General features: G+C 35.7%; 1 protein-coding gene across 2 annotated transcripts in view; it reads left to right on the top strand.

The window, feature by feature from the left end:
• LOC138742534 (COP9 signalosome complex subunit 7b-like) overlaps positions 1–21492 on the top strand; it is a 40120-nt gene that overhangs the window by 5844 nt on the left and 12784 nt on the right. For both annotated transcript variants that reach the window (XM_069897073.1, XM_069897072.1), the window contains exons 2-3: positions 9041–9219; positions 13176–13251. In XM_069897073.1, coding sequence (XP_069753174.1) covers positions 9058–9219; positions 13176–13251 — 238 coding nt within the window. In that variant the 5' untranslated portion in view covers positions 9041–9057. The remainder of the gene's footprint in view (positions 1–9040; positions 9220–13175; positions 13252–21492) is intronic.

The raw sequence follows: 21492 nt of genomic DNA, 5'->3' as shown, positions 1-21492 counted from the left end.
ATTTTCTTACCTCAAGGCTACAATCAGTCCGGATTAGTAAGAACCTCTGAGTATCGGAGCATCACAGGGCTGTGTTCTTAGCCCCCTGCTCTAGTTGCTTTACACTTATGACAGTGTGGCTCGGAAAAACAATAATACCATCTACAAATTTACAATGGGTTGTAGAAAGGGGGTGATGAGTCAGTATATACGAGGGAGATTGAAAACTTGACGGAATGGTTTACTAACAACAACCTCGCAACTCAATGTCACCAAGGAGCTGATAGTGAACTTCAGGAGAGGAAAATCAGAGCATTGTGGAATCAGAGGTGGAGAGGGATCCTGGGAGTCACTATTTCAGAGGACCTTTCCTGCTCCCAACTCATGAATGTCATCTTGGGGGAAAAAACGTCATCGCCTCTACTTTCTCAGGAGTATGTGGAGATTTGGAATAACATTGAAAACCTTGGCAAACTTCGACAGATGTGTGGTGGAAAGTGTGCTGACTGACTGCATCACAGCCTGGTATGGGGGGCACCATTATCTCGGAAAGCCTGCAAAAGATAATGGACACAATCCAGCACATCACTGGAAAAACTCTTCCCACAATTGAAAAAATCTATTTGGAATGCTGCTGTTGGAGAGCAACTGAAATCATTGAAGATCTGCACCACTGAGGTTGTACTCTTTTTCTTGCTGCTGCCATCAAGAAAGGTATAGGTGCCACAAGACTAATACCACCAAGTTCAGACACAGTTGCTCTTCATCTACCATCAGACTCCTAAACATTAAGCTTAATCAGGGACTCAATTTAAGGATGCTTACTTTGCACATTATTTATTATTAAATATTTATTTTCTGTATTGGACTATTTATTTGAGCTTCCTTGTTTAAATTTCTCTCTTTTGTATGTATATCTTTTCTTGAGAGCAGTTTGCACAACCAAAAACTGGAAATTCTGCTTGGGTCACTGGAAAAAGAATCGCAGAGTTGTATGTGATGTCATGTTTATACTTTGACGATGAATTTGAACTTTGTCATGTATTAATATACAAAAATCAATAAAGGAATCTTGAAATTTTTGTTCTATTCTAGATGGAAATAATAGAAGTATAATGCAAAATGTTATTGAAATTGCTTGAAAATAGCAAATTTATGTGCAGGTTTTCTGAGATCAAGGTAAAAGTTTATATTTATGCATTGATTAAACAACTTTTGCAAATTATTGACATCATTGACATTGCAAAATGTCTGTCGAGAATTAACTAAACAACTTTTACAGTGGGACAGCCAGTCAGGCTGCTCTTCTCAACATCAGAGACTGGGTTTTAATGGTGACCTTGCTAGTTGTGTGGAGTTTGGATGTTTTCCCTGTGACTGAGTTTCTTCTGGGTGCTCTGATTTATTTGCATATTCCAAAAATGTGTAAATGGAAAGGTTAATTCATCATTGTCAATTGACTAGTGAATTGGGGGAAAGTGTGTGTATAAGTAGAAAGAGCATAAAATAATCAGATTAGTGTAGGACAATGAACTTAACAGCCCTGTCAAGAGAAAAAAGGGTACTGATGCATATTTTTAAAAAAAATGAAAGTAGATCCTGCTTTCTTACAGAAAACCCATTTAACTGAAAAAGAACATAAAAAGTTGAAACAAAATTGGGTAGGACATGTTGAAGCGTCTTAATTTAATTAGAAAGCTAGAGAAATAGCCATTTTGATTGATAAGAAATTTACAATTAAAATTCAAAATGTAATTTCAGACCCAGCAGGAAGATATGATTCAGTGCCAATTTATTTTCAGAACATTGGACACATGAATATGCACCTAATGTGGATGATGAAACATTTTTCAATTTGGCAAATGCACATGAGAATATATTAATTGGTGGAGACTTCAATTTTTGTTTAGATCCAGTTTTAGATAGGTCTACCAGAGTTATAAATATAGTCAGGTGTAAAGACGCTAAAACAACATTATCATTGATGAAAGATTTAAATTTAATAAATGCTTGGAGAAGATTTCATCCAAGAGAAATAAATTATTCATTTTATTCAAGTTGGCATTATTCTTATTCTAGGATAGATTTATTTTTGGTGTCAGCACAGGTTCAAAGCAGAAATCAGCACGCAGAATATAAAGCAAGAATTTGATCTGATCATTCCCCTCTCTTGATGGCAATAACAATGGTAGATAGAGAAGTTGATAGATGGAGATTTAACTCTTATTAAAAAGGAAAGATTTTTGTGAATTTATGAGATGACAGAAAAGGATTTTCTTTGAGACTAATTCTAATTTGGTTATGAACAAATTTATATTATGGGACACGATGAAGGAGTATTTACGTGGCCAAATAAGTTATACTTCAAAAATAAAGAAGGATTACATGAGGGAAGTCAAACAATTGGAAATGGATATAGCAGATTTGGAAAAAGATCTACAGAGGCAAGTTACCGAGGAAAAACAATCTTATTAATAAAAAAAACTTCAATATAATACTTTACAAACATATAGGTCAGAGAAAGCAAGGATAAGAACAAAGCAGAGATATTATGAATTGGGTGAAAGGGCATGTAAGGTTCATGGCAATTAGAACAAAAAGTATGTAGGAATATTTAAAAGATTATAATAAAATAGATATTTTTTATCTCAAATTCCTTTACCTCAATTGAAGTTGAAAGGTGAGGAGAATTGGGTGCTCCCTTCACTCTGAGGTTAGGGAAGCATTGAGTTCTTTAAGAAACAATAAATCCCCAGGAGAGGATGGCTTCCCACATGTATTTGACAAAGAGTTCAAAGATTAATTACTCCATTTATATACGTGCTAAGACAAGCTTTTGAGACACATCTTTTAAAACAGCTATTATAAGTGTGATTCCAAAAAAAGATAGAGATCCTTTGAAGTCATCTTCATATAGGCCTATATCTTTATTAAATGCTGATTATAAAATACTAGCAAAAATATTAGTGAACAGATTAGCAAAATATTTACTGAAGTTAATAAATAAACCAAACTAGTTTTGTTACCAGGTTTTTAAGTATTATTCATTTAGAACAAAATAGAGGAGATTTAAGTGTAGTAGTGGCTTTTGATGCAGAAAAGGCATTTGATAGATGAGAATGGGATTTGTTGTTTAAAGTACTTGAAAAATATGGTTTGGGACAAACATGTATAAAATGGATTAAAGCCTTGTATATGGACCAAGGGCTAAAGGTGTAACAAATAGACAAGTTTCTGATTCTTTTCAGTCAACTAGATGTCCATGGTCTCCAGCTTTGTTTATTTTCGCAATAGAACCATTAGCAGAATTGATTAGGTTAGATATTGAAATTCCCCCAAGATCCTGTGCTTATTAGGTAATAAATCAGGAATAAGACCAAAAATGAAATTTAATTTGTTTCAGAAAGAATTTGTGAAAATTGCATTAGCAGTTGCAAGAGAATATGTAGCAGTCACAAGGAAATCAGATATTTATTTGGGATTAGATAGATGGCTTGCTGACATTCATAGTTGTATACCCCTCGAGAAGATTACATATAATTTAAGAAATAGATATGATTTCTTTATGAAGATTTGGTACTTATATTTACAAATTGTAGGTATTAATTTATAAAAGACATCCATTAGACCTTTGAGGACCTTATTAACTCCTTGGAGTCAATTAATTAATTGATATGTTTTGTCAAGGTACAAGTTTGTTGAAACTATGGGAATTTTAATAACCAGCTATATTCTTTATTTCTAACTTTTCTTTAATTTCTGTTTTTTACTTTTTAGTTCTCTTTTCTGGGGTTATTTTTGGGGGGAAGGTGTGGGAGGGGTATAGGGTGTGTGTTATAAGATTGGTATATGTTGTATTAATACATGTGTTGAATTTAAATAAAATATTCAAAAAAATTAATTAGACAGTTGAAAAGTTGAAAGGATTCTTATGAGGCATGAAATAAAGTAATACGTGCACAGATAATCTATTATTTAGGGATCCAGCAAATGAAATTGGTTCATTCTTGATGAGGCCTTTGAAAAAAGGCAGTTTTATATTATACGCTTTATTTTTTGGAATCAACCACTTTAAAAAGCATGGTTATAACTACTAAAAGAAAACTAGTGGGGGGAAAATAGATTAGTGTAAGATAAATGTAATTAAATGGTTGATGATCGGCATAAAAGTATTGCAAGACAGAAGGGAAACATACAAGCTAATGAAGCAATAGCACAAGAAAGCACAGAGGAGCTTGTTTCTATGCTGTCTCTCTCAGCTATTATTTGTTTTGCAGAATGATTGGCGTTATTATTCAATTCTTTGTCCAGACTGAATGTATTGGTTAAAATGTCAATGAATCAGCAGGAAAATTTACTAATGCTCATATATTGGAAACAATTTTTAAAAGTATTGTGATGATACTGGGCTAAAATTTGCCACAGCTAGGAAAATGCCATTGTAAAAGACCATAAGGCAAAGCTATTCTGCTCATTGAGACTGCCCATCATTTGATCATGAGCTGATGCATTTTCCCACTTAGTCCCACTGCCCAGCCTTCTCCCCATAATCTTTGATGCCCTGGCTAATCAAGGACCTATCAATCTCTGCCTTAAATACATCCAATGGCAACCTCCACAATTGTCTGGCAACAAATTCCACAGATTTACCATCCTTTGGCTAAAGAAATTCCTTAGCATCTCTGTTCTAATCAGACGCCCTTCAATCCTGAACTTGTGCCCTCTTGTCCTAGACTGTCTCACTATGGAAAACAACCTTTCCTCCATCTCCTCCACTCTGGATCATCCAGACACAGCAACAGGTACATCAGTCTATTCTTCATTGACTGTAGCTCAACTTTCAACACCAAAGTACCCTCACTACTGGTCCCCAATCTTGAAAGCTTGGGCCTCTGCAACTGGATTCTTGAATTCCTTGTTAGAAGATCACAGACGATACAAAGCAGAAACAATGTCTCCTCACTGATGATCAACACAAGTGCCCCTCAAAGATGCGCGCTTAGCCCACTGCACTGCTTGCTCTACACTCATGACTGTGTGGCTAGGCATAAATCAAATACTGTCTACAAATTTGACGATGACACCACAGTCAGCAGAATCACAGACTGCAATGAGGAAGCGGACAGGAGCAAACTAGATCAGCTAGTTGAATGGTGTCACAGTAGCAACCTTGTACTTAACGTTAGAAAAACCAAGGAGCTGATTATGAAGAGGGGAAAGGCTGACTACAGGAGGGAGAAATCAGGAGAAAATGAACCAGTCCTCATCGAGAGGTCAGTAGTAGAAAGGGTTAAGAACTTCAAATTCCTGGGTGTAAATATATCTGAAGATCTGTCTTGGAGCCTCAATGTCGATGCCTTCATAAAGAAGGCTCACCAGCAACTACATTTTGTGAGGAGTTTGAGGAAATGTGATACATCACCAAGGAGTTTTGCAAATTTCTGCAGGTGCACCAATGAGGACTTTCTAACCGATTGCATCACTGTCTGGTATGAAGATACAAATGCACAGTCATGAAAAAAAACTATAGAGTTGTGAACTCGGCTAACGGCATTCAGGTATCTGTCTTCATTCCATTGAGGACATCTACAAGAGGGAGTGTCTTTCATCTGGGACCCTCACCATCCAGGCCATGCACTCTTCACACTGCTGCTGGAAGGAGGTACAGATGCTTGAAGATGAACACCCAGTGCCACAAGGATAGCTTCTGCCATCAGATTTCTGAACGGACGATGAACCACAGGCTCCACTTCTTATCTTTGGACTAAATTTATTTGTTTTTAAAATATACTTTGAACAATATTTGCACTGTAATCCTGCTGCAAAACAAAGAATTTCATGACATGTTCATGACAATAAATTCCGATTCTCTGTCCACATCTTTCAACATTCAAAATTATTGAACGAGATTCCCCCCACCCCCCCAACCAAATTCCAATTTCAATGAGTACAGGTCAAGAACTGTCAAACACTCCTTAGATGATGTGTGAGCCCTTTCATTCCTGGAATCATCCTTGTGAATCTCCTCTGAACCCTCTCCAACATCAGCACTTCCTCTCTTAAATGAGGAGCCCAAAAATGCTAATATTACTCCAAGTGAGGTCTCATTTTATTTGATGTCACAGCCAATTGGAATCAAACATTCTATTTAAGTGCCTTATTTGTCTTGGCTCATCCCATAAAACTATTCTCTCATCAGATCCTCCTACAATCAATGTCACGATTAAGGATTTCCCCTCTGGTTTCCCAAAAGATGCATAGCAGAATAAAGACAAGTTTCTCACATCTGTGTTAAATTTCCCCCATGTTTGTTTTACATATATTACTTGCACAGCCACACACAATATATATTTTGGTGGAATATAACAATGATCCTATACATTTCTGAAACGATGCCTTCCATCTCTGACTCGAGTGACTGAAAAAGAGCAGCAATAACAAAAAAATGGTTCAATGATTGAACCAACAACCTTGCACTCAGTGTCACCAAACCTAATGAGCTGATTAGAAAGGAAAGCCAGAGGTATGCAATCTGGTGATCATTGGGGGATCAGAGGTGGAGAGGGTGAGCCAATTTAAGTTCTTGGGAGTCACTATCTCGGAGGCATCATGAAGAAAGCATGGCAGCGCCTCTACTTCCTCAGGAATTTGCAGAGGTTTGGTATGACACCAGAAACCCTGGTAAATTTCTACAGAGGTATGGAGGAAAGTGTGCTGATCGGCTGCATCATGGTCTGGTATGGGAACACCAATACCCCTGAACATAAAGCCTTCCAAAAGGTAGTGGACACAACCCAGGACATCACAGGCAAAACCTTCCCCACATCTACAGGGCACGCTGCCGTTGGAGGGCAGCAGCAATCAAAGATCCATTTCATCCTGCATACACTGTTCTTGCTGCTGCAATCAGGAAAGAGGTATAGATGGCACAAGACCCACACCACCAGGTTCAGGAACAGCTGCTACCCCTCCACTGTCAGTCTCATCAACAAGCAATTCAATCATGGACTCATTTAAGGACTCGTGCACTTTATTGATTTTGTTTTTATTCTCTCTGCATTGCAGTTGTTTATATTCACCATCTGTTTACATTTCTTTATTGTTTACATGTATATGCCATGTACATTTTTTAGCACTACCAGTGAGTGGTAATTCAGCCTCGTCCGCAGGAAAAAAGAATCTGAGGGTTGTGTGATGTCATGCATGTACTCAGACAATAAATCTGAACTTTGTAGCTCTGATTTCATTGCATTTCAGTAGTTATTTCTGTAACATCCTTTATGTACTCTGAACATCTATGCTTTCATCAATTTTTCCCCTTGATTTACTTGCCTTTGCAAATGTGACTGGTTTACATTGGAATTTCAGAATTCAAACTGCAATTGATGTGAAAAAGCAAGGAACATCTAGCTGCAAAATTATACTCCAGTTTTAATATTCCAAGTATTTTCTGTTTTATTTTCCTTTATTATATAATTTGATTTTCCAATAATTTGCTTGGCACATTAATAATAAGTTTTTGTTAAATACATAGTAAAATTTACAAACACACCAAAATTTTTACTGGCTGCAGCTGAACAGGTACTTAATTTTTTAAAAAAAAACTACAAACATTACATTGAAGATGGATAATAAATACAAAAGAGAATTTTTACTGTTACCATACTGTAAGAAACAAAATTGTTCTTTTTGTGCTCTCTTTGTAGTTTATGATTAGTGCCTTGGGGGAGGTTCAAGAGCCTGATAGCTATATTTGGGTAGGGGGGGGGAGGGTGTGGAAGAAACTGTTCTTGAATCAGGAGGTACTGGACATCAGGCATCTGCACCTTTTTCCCATAGGTAGCAGTGAGAAGAGGTGATGGTGGTCCTTTATGATGTGTCTCATATTGATATCTTTAGTGGATGAGAACCTATTGACTTGGCTATTTTTGCAACCTGTGTGCCTGTGCACTAGAGTTACCAATCAAAATGTGATGTAGCCAGTCAGTATACTTTCCATAGTGCACCTAGAGAGGTTGGATAGAGTTTTCGATGGTATTTCAAATTTCCTCACAGGTAGATGCGTTTGTGTGCCTTTCTAATGTTTGCCTTGGTGTGCTGGCTGTAGGAGACATCTTCTGAAATATGGACACCTAAGGTACCTGAAGATGCTAACTCTCTCCACCTTGTAGTCCCTCAGCCTCTTTCCTAAATTGAATGATAAGCTCATTGGTCTCGGTGATGTTGAGAGCAAAATTGTTGTTCTTGCACCACCCAACTGGATTCTCTATCTCCATCCTTCATTGTGACTCATCATTTCCAGTTATTCAGCCAACAACAATAGTACTATCTGAAAATTTGTAGATTGCATTGGAGCTGATCTTGGCTATACAGACATGAGTGTACAGGGTGTAGAGCAGGGGACTAATCACATGGCTTGGGATGCCCCTGTTTGATGGTCAGCAAGGAAGAGGTGATCCCTTAGTTTTGCATGATGATGTTAAGTGCAGAGCTGTAGTCAATGAACAATACCCTGAAGTGGTTATTCTTGTTATCCAGGTGATTTAGCATCATTTGGTGGGTCAGAATGATGGTGTATGCTATTGATCTCTTGCGACAATAGACCAATTAAAGTGGTTCCCAGTTCTTTCTGAGAGAGGAGTTGTTATGCTCCATAATTAGCCTCTCTGGACTTAGAAGAAAAATGTCAGAGATTGAGCTGTTCATTTTTTTTCTAAAATTGTATTCAGTGTATACGAGATTACTTTCTCGCTAAAAGGTCTTCACCTGAAATGTTGACTGATCATTTTTCTCCATGGATGTTGCCAGACTTGCTGAGTCCTTCCTGCTTCTTTGTTCACCCAGAATTCTGGTGTCTGTAGTTCTTTTTTTTCTCTTGTAATCAACTGAACTTTTAATGTTTAAAAGTTGGTGTTTCAGTCTTAATTATTGCAAGTTAAATTAGGACAGAGTACAGTAACTCAGAGGAGCTCCATTTATAAACATAATTTTACTTGATATAAAATATTCTCTTTTTAACCACAGTAAATCTAAAATTGTTTTTTTTTCCTTTGCTTTACAGTGAATCTCCTTTGAACAATGGCAAGTGAATCAAAATCTGCAAGTCACCCTTTGGAACAGTTCATTTTGTTATCTAGAAATGCCAAAGGATCAGCATTAACTACCCTTATTAACCAAGTTTTGGAAGCTCCTGGAGTTTTTGTATTTGGCGAACTTCTAGAAACGCCTAATATACAGGAGGTAAGAACGAATGGTGAATTACCTTGAGTGGTCATAAATGTAGCATGTAGAAGACTGCAACAATTTTTTAACATGTTTACCTCTCAAGCATTATGATGAATATTTTGTTAAATAATTTATGTAAGATCTTTTACAGTGGAAAAATTGAGCAAAAATATTAAACGCTATGTTTAATCTTTTTATTTTGTAAGATTATTTCAAATTATCATTTGCTTATAATCAACCAAGCTTCCTAAAGAAGTAACTTGGGAAAGCATGAGACTTGAGTTCAATTCTGCCATGCCATATTATTGTCACAAAGTATTTCCAATTTTTTGGTAACCTGAGACTAAAATACAACCAGAGAAGATGTAATTGTTTTCTTCAGAGCAGAAAGAGTGAAGGGAATGTTAAAAGACTACAAAATGTAATAACAGTTTTTGATGGAGGGAAATTGTTTCAATTAGCAGTAGCCCACACATAACCAGAGGCCACAAATTTAAAGTTATTTATAAAATAACCATTTAAAAGATTGGGTATTTTTTGTGTGGAGGTTATGATCTTGAATGAACTGCCTGAAAGTCAGTGGATGCAAGTTCAGTGAAGTCTTTCACAAAATAAAAGAAACTAGCTCACACATTGAGGTAGGTTTCCAGGGATAAAGAAAATTGGCATAAGTGAAACAAATTAGTTATTATCTAATAATGATATGTGATCCTTGTGTTTTGTACTTCTCAAGTTAAAACTAGACATGGTTTCTGTGCCAATAGTTTTCCTAGAGATATGATGTGAGTATTCTACAAGGCCACAAAACATAAGAACACTAGAGATGCCATTCTAACTCTCACTTGATGCATTGATCCTTGGATTCATTTACCAATCATTTTTCCATAATTCTTGATTTTCTTGCTGTTGCAAAGCCTCACTTGGCCTTAAATATACCCCAGGATATCTACACTTCTGTGTGGCAAGGCATTTTCTGGGTGAAGAAATTCTTTCTCATTTCTGTCTTTAAATATGTGCCCCTTTATTCTGCAATCATGCCCTTTGGCTCTGGGCTCTCCCATGAGAGAAAACATCCTCTCAGCATTTACACAGTATAGTCCCCAAGAATCTTGTATGTTTCAATAAGATTGCTCCTCATTCTTCTAAATTCCACTGTGTAGAGTTGCAACCATTTTAACCTCTCCTGCAGGACAACCATTTCACAACTGGAATCATTGTGGGAATTGAAGCACCTCCAATTAAATCGTATCTTTCCTTTAAAAGGAAGACCAAAATTGTTCAAAGTAATCTATATGTGGTCTCACTTGTACTCTACAATTGTGGTAAGATGTCCCTCCTTTTATACTTCTATCCCTTTGAGATGAGAGCCAACTTTCTATTAGACTTTCCCATTACATGCTGCAGTTGTGTGCGAGCTTTCTGTTTCATGCACGGATGTTCAAAATTCATTAATTCTGTCGTTTTGATATTTTTAAAATAATACTGTTCATTTCCTCTTCCCTCCAAAATGAACAGCTTTATACTTTGCTCTATTGTACTTCATTTATTAACATTTTGATCACTCACTTATACTGTCAATATTTTTCTTTAAATTATTAAAATCCTCTGCAGCTTAGCTTCCTTCCAATTTTTTTTGTGTCATTCACAAATTTGGCTACCATACATTTGTTTCTTCCTCCATGTTATTAATATAAAGTCATTGAGTTGTATGAGTTTTGTCGAATAGAAACAGGCCCATTAGCCCACAGAGTATGTGCTGACCATTGTGCTTGTCTAAACTAACCTAACACCTGCATTAATTCACTGTTCCTCTATGTATTTCTTATGTAACTGCTCAGATGCCTCTTGAATGTTACTGTTCCAGCCTCCATCACTTCCTCCAAGATGCTAACAACTCTTTATTAACTATTCAAATCCCCTTTAAATCTCCTGTCTTTCACAAACCCATGCTTTTAGTTTTGGAAATTCCTACAATGGGATTTGGATTCTGGCTATCCATTCTATTTATGCCTGTCATAATGTTTGTTACAAGATTAAACCAGCAACCATAAAGAAGGGATATCACACAGGGGTAAAGATGAACAATTTATTTATTAACAAAAATTCACCTTCAAACTTTAATTCAAAATCCCCCTTTTATAACAATGCCCACTGGTTACTATGCAAATTTCTATAACAGTGTAAAACTAATAAATTCCATAGCCTAAATATAACATATATAATTAAAGTCTAAGTTATATTTCCAACCAGCCCACAGAAAAACTTGGACACTAAACAAACACAAGACTCACAAAACTTCGATCTCAACCGAAGCAAAGATCATAAACATTCAGTTGATTGATGGCTCCAGTGGTAACACCCACTGCTGGCAACTGTGCGTCACTGATTAGGGCATCCGAGCACACAGTGCAAAAAAAACTGTACTCAAAGATACGGATGCAAAGGAGAAATTTAAACAAAGAAATGTGAACTAATTGTGCAGAACTGAAAATTTCAATAATAAATGATGTACAAATTAAGAGTCCTTAAATCAACCTCTTGGAAACTTGAATCTTGATAGAGTTTGTTGTTTAGGAGTCTGATGGTAGAGGATAAGCAACTGTTCCTGAACCTAGTGGTACGTCTTGTGGCACCTATACCTGTTTCCTAATGGCAGCAGTGAGAACAGAATGTGTCCTGGTTGGTGTGGATCCTTGATAATTGCTGCTGATCTCTGATGGCAGTGTTCCATGTAGATTTTCTCAATGGTGGGGAGAGGTTTGCCTCTGATGTACTGGGCTGTGTCCACTACCTTTTGGAAGGCTTTCTGCTCAGAGGTATTGGTGGCCCTTTTATTTTTTAACAATTTTGGTTGGGGGGTGGGGGAAGCATGAAATGGTTGGACTTGAAACTTTGAGTTGTAAAATGGATATAATTAAATTTGAAATAAAAGGTTAATTAACAAAGCAGAAAAACAGAAAATAAACAAAATAGAGCAGGATTGTAGAATAGAAAATTTACAAATAGCAGAAATGAGAGAAATCAGATTTTTAAATCACTTCAGGTTTTCAATTGTAACCTGGTGGGGGGCACATTTAAAGAAAAGATAATGATATTTCTATGTTCTCAGTAAGATGTATGAAGTCTAATGTGCTCATAATTGTGATCAATATGCATTCTTAAAATTACAATTTATTTTTGTTTTTAATTTTATTTGGCCATTGTAAATACACATGGCATTCAGTGTTCCAAAATTTGGAATTCACTCAGTATGTGATCAGTGGTGATGGATTAAAGTGACCGAGGCGTGGCAATTAATGAATATTGGTCACCTCTTGCATCGTATGAGAAATGGCATAAAACTGAGATTATTTGTGAATTGCTCACTTTTAAATTGTTTGATAGTATGAAGATGGAATCCTAATTATCTGGTCAACATGACAAAATGTAACCCTGACATGAGGTGCACCAAAGTAAAAATCTCTTTCATTTAATGTGAAAATTTCTTTTGAATGAAAGAATGTCAGTTTTCATCAAATCAATTTTATTCATCCTATGGGCAAAGTAATTTTGCAGTGGTTGTTTGCAAAAGCTTTGTATTGAACTAAGAAAACTTGAGATTTGGGTATGAGGTCGATCTGGCTGTGACACTGCGATCGCTTGGGATAATTCTGCTGATCTGGCTGGCTAGGTGGGTGTCACCCTTCCCTCACAGCTCAGCGCCTTGTTGCAGATGATGGCCCCCTAGAAGAGGACTGCTCCTCTGGTCTAGGGTATATGACGTAGCTACTCCCCTGCTAGTCTAAACCTCAAAGAAAATTTGAGATTTGTGTCGATGGGTTTTATACAATATTGAACATTAGTTTCAGAGTATTACTAAGAAGTTAAGCTTTAAATTTGAATAAATTATTTTTGTCTGACTTTTAAAATTGTAGATTTCCAATTTTAAAATAGTGTTTTTAACTTTGTGATCTTTGTGTGTTGCTTCCCAGCTGGCTAATGGATCACATGCTGCCTATTTTGAATTGTTGAACCTATTTGCATATGGAACATATTCTGATTATTTAGGTAAGAAATAGTTATATATTTTCTGTTCCATAAATTTATTTCTCCAAAATACTTATTGTAGAAGTTGCAGCACATATGGAGATAATTAGTTTGAGCAATTGTATGTCATTTACCTTTTTTGATTGTACTTTTCCTGGTTTTTTTTTCTTTGCTACCAGTATGAAATTATTTCTGTTTCTTCTTTGAAACTTCACTTTAAATAGCAACTTGCAGGCAAGCATTTTCTGATTTTTACGTTCCAGTAATCTTTTAGAGAGGGTGATGGGGAATTGAGGATTTTGTTGGGTGGGGATCTGCAGTTCAACACCAAATAGTCAGGTTTTTCAGTGATTCTTCCCTGAGGAAATCTGGAAACTGGGAGTTCTTCAAAATACCCTGCCAATTTTACAATTCATTGCAAAGGACCTATGAGTTTTTAATCACAAACTAAATTAATTGTTATTGTTTAGCAACTTGTCTGGTTTTAAAATAACTAATTCTGCACAATCCTTTTGTATTGTAAATTGAAAATAGAATATAAAATATTCATGAAATCAAACTATCTTTATCATACGCCTAATCCCACTTTTTATTAAGTGCAAGTTGTGCTCTCTGTAAAAATTCTTTAATGTCACTGGCTGCTAAATTTGATGTAGATGCCGGGCACCAGTGATTTGAACTGTCTTTTACAGTAGCAAAGCACTTGCAATTCAAAGTTCTTGCCATAGAGATGGCTCGATCATGCTGGGAATATTTTTTGAGGTCAATTGTTTTATTGCAAACTGCAAATTTGAGCCCCAAGCACTTTTGCAATTAGTTACAAATTTAATGTTAATAATCTTTTCAATCTTAAATTAATTTGTCCATACCTACGCTTCTCTTCAGTTATCTCACAGCATGTCACTTGGTATGCATCAGCATGAGTGGGTCACATGGTCAGTTTCCACATGTGCACTGATGTTTCTATCTTCATTTCACATTTGTTGGTATTTTTCACGTGTCCTCGGGGTGAAATCAGTACAGCCACATAGCAATCCCCAACCTACTTTGGGACATAGCTGCAAAGCTTTATTGGGATTTTTATGTAAATCATCTGGGATCAATGGAAGTTTGTATGTAACAAAACAATTTAGGGCCAGCTGCTGTCATCTTTAAATTATACCTGTATATGCAAAGCTCCTCAGCTGCCTTGAGTGGTATTTTGAGCAAATTAAATGGGTATTATTTACCAAATTTAAAACAGATCCTGGAAATCTGAAACCTAGGTGAGGTGTCCTGAAATGTTAACTGTTTTTTTTACCCATAGATATTCCATAATTTGCTGATTTATTTTCAGCATTTTATTTTTGTTCACCAAATTCCAGTGTTGTTTGAATGGTCAGGTCCACCTGTCTGGAAGATTTCAGCTCCCAGTAGAATGACAAGGGAACAAGTTGGACAGTTGGCAGGGAAACAGTCTGACAATCCACACACCACTGTGCTGATCTAGCCATTTTAAGACTACAAATGCAAGGAAATACCAGTGTTTATTCCAATAACTCCCAGACATTGTTCGTTGTTTCCTATCCTCTCCCCATCCTCTTAGTCTTCCTTCCTGCAAGACCATATTCATTTCTGGCATATTTAATTAAATTGCTCCTTTTATCTATTTTCTAAGCCTCATATTATTTATGAAATACAACTTGTTCTCATTTATTCCAAAACTTATTATGACATTGACTGACTAAATCCACTGAACTCCAATGTGCAATGGATACTGATGCGACAATCTCAAAAAGCAGTCTTAGTAATTGGTCTGGTTAGTTTCTGCCATCTACATGTTCCACAAGTAAGGGTTTTCCTTTCAGCAGTTTTAGAATTCTCATTGTTGTATTTCATCAAATACTGCCTTGATATTAAGGTCTCCACCTCTTCCCTTTCCTTTCAATGATAATTTTCTGTCCACCCTGGATGAAAGATGTGAAATGACCAGTTGCTTTGTTGTTTGGGCAGATCATAAGTTGAGCCCTATGATGTTATTGTTGAATAGCTATGATATCTTTTCTTGGATGGTTCCATTGATCTGACAGGTTCCTGTTTAAGGCAGATGCCGCTTATTATTTCCCCCTATTAGTGTCTTGAGCTGTAGTAACTGAACCATTCAAGAATTTTTTAAAGTTATTGCATAATCTGTTGTTGGATGTTGCAGCTACACTGTCCAATTAAACTGGCAATTATGGTAACTTTGTGGCTTTGTTTCACCCAGTCTGTCTCTATAGTCACAGGCTAATTGTCTCTTTTAATGACTTTCCTGTCAGCAGATTTTACAGCTTCATTTGATGTACTGACTGCTGGCACGTGCCTCCTCTTGTTGTTAAAATTGTTCTGCAGAAAGTTTGGGGTAATATTTGCTCTCGTGCTTATGAGTGGTTTTGGAAGTCTTATTAAATTTAAACTTCAACTATGAGGAAAATTTGCTTGATGAATAGTACACTGATAGGCTCACTGAGATGTACCTTCTGTGATTAAAATCTGGGCAATTTTCAGAAATGGGTTGACTGGATTTATTTTGTCTTGTGTTTCGCACCATAGCCCAGTGTACCAGTGCCACAGATCATACCAGCTCCAAAATGTTCTGCCAAGTGCTCACCAAAGTTATTAATGTTTTTTTTTTAAATAAAAAGATTTCTACTCCAAGAACTACAATATAATTCTAGAGTCAGGAAAATCAGAAATGATCTGAAACATTTTCATCCAAAGAATTGGAATGTAAAATCCTGTTCTGCCCAAGTCCACGTCAACAATTTGAGAACAACCTTTTAATGGTAAATAGTTATGATACAGATCAGATCTAATTGAATTTAACATCAGCACAGCTGGAGATACTGACGGTTTTATGCTGTTTCTGTATCATTCACATTTTCTAATGACTACTTAAATTGTCTGTGCTGGATCTGTCATTTTCTCTGTTAGGCATTGCCATTCAGTAAAGAGAAAAGAACAAAACAAAACCTTGTGGGTTATGTTGAAGCTTTGAGGGAGTTACTTCTGAATGTTGCCTCGTGTTTGTTACCTAAGCCTGCAGCTGTGTTTTTCAGGAAATCCAGCTAAGTCAGTGATGGTGCTGCTGAGTCACAAATTCTGCCTACTCAATACATTTCCCAATATTGTGAGTTTGATATTTTAGTAGTTCTTGTTCACTCCTGTTATTTCCCTTCCCATTTACTTTCCATTTAAAGTTCTGATTTATTTCCAAGTTTACTGGTATAAATTTGTTTCTACAAATTTATCCTTTTGTTAGGTTAGTTCAGATGGAGCTTCAATAAATTCATTAACTCCTGTTATTACCAGAATAGAGCTGAAACTGGAATTCAAATGTTCATTTTCCAGTTGTGTTTTCTGCTGACTAATCTTCCTTTACCTGTCTGGTGTAAAATGTTCATCAGATCTGGGGGCATCATCAGAGAGGGAGTAAAATAAAATATTTGTTTCAGAATGAGAAATAAGTTTTTCTTTGGTTTTCTTTTTGTCTTCCCTTTCCCTGTACAGATTTTTTTTTAATAAGTCTCCCAATATTGCTAGTTTCTCATGTTCATATTTCTTTGTCACAATGTGTCTGGCTACAGAACAATCTTGTTTATCCCACTATTTTTCTGTAGTCTATTCTCTTTTACATACCCATGTTTCTTCTGCCACCCATCTACACATGAAGTAATTTGTAGTAGCCAAATAAAGTACATAGAAGCTGGAGAATTCATGAAAAACACATTGGTCACAGGAAGAACCTGAAACTTCCAAAGATGGAACCAATGGTCAGTATCAAACCCAGATCATGAGCTGAGGGATAGCAGAACAACTTGTATATCATTATAGCACTTTCGTTAATAATGGGAAAATTTCTCAGAGAAATTCATTTTTCAGTCCGTAAAGCTCCCAGCTTGATTACCTGACTCTTTCCAGCATGGAGCAGCTTGCACCCTGATCCTTCAGTTTTTTGTGACAAATCTGATCTGTGCTGCAGAATATCTGACTTTTCATCCTTGGGTTGAATATTGAATAATTGTTGACTCCATCTGTGCCATCTTGATTCAGTTTATGGAATTCCATTAATTTTGCTGCATATGTACTGCTTTACACCATGACACATGAGATTTTATGTTATAGGACATAAAAGATGCTTATCTCTTTAAAATATTATTGATGATTTTGGCCTTTGCAAAACCAAGATCCAAATGTTGGGGACAAAGTTTTCTATCAGCTATTTGATTTTTGGTGATCACTATTTATTTATTTATTTTAACTTTTAAATCTGCAGAAACTTAAATGATACGCGAGTTAGAGAGAGTTCTTGCCATGGTTAAACTCTTCCACTTTAGGCTAATCTTGAGTAGAAATTAACAATTTCTATTTGTTTCATTTATTGTGCTCTTTTATTCAAAACCAGCTTCAGTTAATTGAATGTAAACAAGAATCTTGGTTATAAAATGAATCCAATGCTGAATTATTGATTTTTAAAAAATTGTATCATAAATTCAAATTTGCAACTATATTTTGTTCCTCTTTTAATACAGGTGTGGTTCAGAGTTCATGATATGATTTGAGGAGCAGAAAGTTCCAATGTATTATAAGAGCAAAGCATATGAGCAGTTCAGCTCAAGGCAGCACCTATAAGATGGATAATAATCTTTTCTGTTATTTACACAACATAGCAGTGTTCATTGTTTCAAAGTAACAATATCTGCCCTCTAAATTCTGTATATTTGCCATGTTTCCTGCCTCAAGTTTTTTTATTATGATTATTATTTTTATTAAGTTTTCACTAGTGGGATGTCTAATTTGGACATGTATATTTCTGACTGTGTACATCTGTGTTCAGCAGAGGCAATCTAGATTTTGTAAGCATCCCATGTTCAGCATTCATCGATGAATTAAAGATCAACGGTGAAATTCATATTTGTAAAATGCTAGACAACTACAACCAGATCTGGTCATCTGTAATTTATGATAAATAGCAATTTTTTTTTGTCAAGTAAACTCCGAAACCAACGCAAATAAGTTGAGTGTACTTCTAAAGAAATGTGTAGAGTTATCATTAGTGGTATAACAGTATTTGACATCTGTCCTAATAATAAGTTTCTGTTCTGATAGAAAATATTTTGATGGCATTGATATGTAGAAAAAGCTGTATTATAATCTTTATATATTGATGATCTTTGGGAATGGTTTTTCATAGCTGAAGTCAGTTTTGCATGAATGTTCATGAACTTCCAGAACTAGAATAGTCAATTAAAAAAAAATCATTACAAAATTACCCTTGAAGGGCATCAGGCTGTAATTTCAGCTTCGCTTTTAATTATAATTTATCAATTAATTTTTTAACTTGATTAACACTTCTTATTCCTGTATCTTTTTTCCCCAGAGTTAATTTTAGACCGATTGGTATCCATTTTGTGCTAATCATGTTTTTTTTTGCAAAATAACTCTATGAAACTTAAGTAGCCAAAATCTATTCATGAGTTGAATGTTGTTGTTAAAGATTTTTACATTTTTTTTCTGGTAAAGAATATGGTTGTATCAATTTTTTTTTACAAAAAAAAATTCTTGTTTTGGTAATTTTGCTATTGGCTTGGAAAAAATGCAACTATCACACTAATAATGTTAACTTCAGATGACTTAATCCTTTCACCATCCATCTCCCATAAAATTCTAAAGTCTAAATTGTAACTAATTCCACTTCATTTGCCCCTTGTTCACTGAACTGTCCAGATTCCCACTTCTCTCATGTCTCACTTTTATATTCCTCACCCTGGTGTTCAAGCCCTTTGTTGCATCCCTCTACCTTCTTGCCCTACAATCGTGTGAATACACAAGTTCTCTGGTTTACAATGCCCATTGTCAAACCACTGGTGACCATGCCATCAGTTGCTTTAATCCAATGGAATTCATTCCCCATCTCTTTCTCCTCAGTTAATATGCTGCTCTTAATCAATATTTTTGATCAAAGTCTGGTCATTGCAAAATATCTCCTTAAATGGCTCTGGAGCCCTTCGTTCGTAGTGTCAAAAAATTCAAGAATTTGTCATTATGACAGAATGGAGGGTGATATAAAACAGCCAATCAGTCAAGCATCAGTTGCCCAAAAGTTTGTAGAATGCTGGTCAAAATCTGCATGGATTCCTGGAAAGGAAATATTCTGATAAATTGTCTGACGTTCACTAATATGATGGTGGCAAAGGAATTGTCCATGAATGTTGACTAGATTTCCAAAAAGGCATTTGAAAAATTTTTGTACTGGATTTTATCAGCAAATAGGAATAGAATTAGAAACAACTTTACAACGTAAATTGGAAATTGGCTTTGAGATAAGAGAAATGATTATAGAAGAGCACTCTTGTCACCAGGTAACATAAGCGATACTTCTCATTGCATTCTACCTCAGCTGTTGCCCATAAATATCAGTGAAATGATGTAGCCAAAAGCTTGTCCACATGGATGAAATCAGACAAAAAAGTGTTTTGGACTTGACTAGAAAAGAATTTGAAGTTTAAAAAAAAAATGAAAATAATGCCTTTGTCTGTAAGGCTTGACTTGGGCCCTATTGAAGTATCACTCAGTTTTAGACATGTTATTCAAGAATATATTGATTTTTAAGAGGATATAGTGCTGATAAATGTAAAATGAGAGGGAAAGTTGAGGGATATGGATTAAAGTTAATAAATGGAATGGAGGTACAGATCAGACATGATCGATCCTATATTACAGAAGACCACGAAATAGAAGCAGGAATAGGTATCTACCATGCCATTTACTATAATTCCTGGCTCTTCTGCCTCGGCTTCAAATCCTCTTTTTGTGGCAATTCAGCCTAAAAACACACATTTCATCCAGAGATCTATCCTTCACAGCTCTCTGGGGTAGGGAATTCCAAAGATTCACCATCTGCAAGTAAATAAGTGTATTCTTAGCTCATAATATTTTGTCTTATTGAAATTCCAACAGAGGAATATTTACTCTGTTGTGCTAGTTGTATATTTTAATATGATCATCCCTCATCTCTGATCATCTCCACTGATTTGTAATTTTTCTCCATTCAGACTTCTCATCGACTGAGGTGCAGGACCTTGCATTTTGTATTTATTTTGAAATATGGTTTATAGAAATATTTGCACTGTAATGCAGCTGAAAAACAACAAATTCATGACAATAAATTCTGATTTTGCTAGTAAAATTTCAAGATTTTGCCCAGGCACTTAACTTATCTGTATCCATTTGCAGAGTTCAGATATACTCACCGTGGCATGTTCTTTCCCCTCCCCCATCTATTTTCGTGTCATTGGCAAACTTTTATTCTTCCAGTCTCTGACCCTATCCAAGTTGATTGATTGGTATATCCTTCCAGCATGCAAAAGCCTAATTTCTTCAGACTCACTTTTGTGTGATGGTCACCAAACCATGTTAACATACTTCCTTTTTCTGTGAGCTATTCCCTTATGTACCAATCTTTTATGTAACACCTTATCAAATACCTTCTGGAAATCCATATATAGATAGTCCCCGACTTACAATTTTTCAAAGTTATGATGGTTCTAATCCATATTGTACTTTGAATTTTGGCTTTGCTATGATGTTCAGTGTCTCCCGACAGTGCAGTATCTGTCCCCAATCTGATCCTATTGCTCTTTATCAACATAATTTTTTTTGACTTATGATGGGAGGGCTGGGATGTAGCCCCATCAAAAGTTGAGGATTTATGTACATTATATCCATTGGTTTTCCTCTATCAATTCTGCTTGTCACAACCTTAAAGAATGCAGGCTTAACAAATGTCAAATTTCTCTTGTAAAATCACGTCAATTGGTTTGATTTCATTAAATGTCCATGCAAAACATGATACCAAATTAAACTAAGCTCTTCTTGCACATTAAAAACTTATTTCTCTATTCCTCACATACTCATGTATTTATCTTGAAATCTCATAAACAGTGAGATTTGCAAAGCTTCAATAATGTCGCTATCTCTGCAGCCACTTTCTTTAAGATGCTTTGATGTGGGCAGTTGTGTCCTCATTAATTGTCCTCCTTTATTCCCATTAGTATTTTTCCAGTACCTTGACCCAAATAATGGTGATTGTTTTGGGTTTCCTTGCTATTTGAAAATAGCTTTTTAGTTATCTTTGGGATATTTGCAAATGTTTTCCATTATGCAGATTGATGCAAAGTATTTTTTGGCATATAAGTCGACCTTCAGATAAGTCAGGTCCCCATTTTCAGCCTAATTTTCATC

This window comes from Narcine bancroftii, chromosome 9, assembly GCF_036971445.1.
Source record: "Narcine bancroftii isolate sNarBan1 chromosome 9, sNarBan1.hap1, whole genome shotgun sequence".
NCBI classification, from domain to species: Eukaryota; Metazoa; Chordata; class Chondrichthyes; order Torpediniformes; family Narcinidae; genus Narcine; species Narcine bancroftii.
This window is presented reverse-complemented; position numbering and strand designations above follow the sequence as displayed.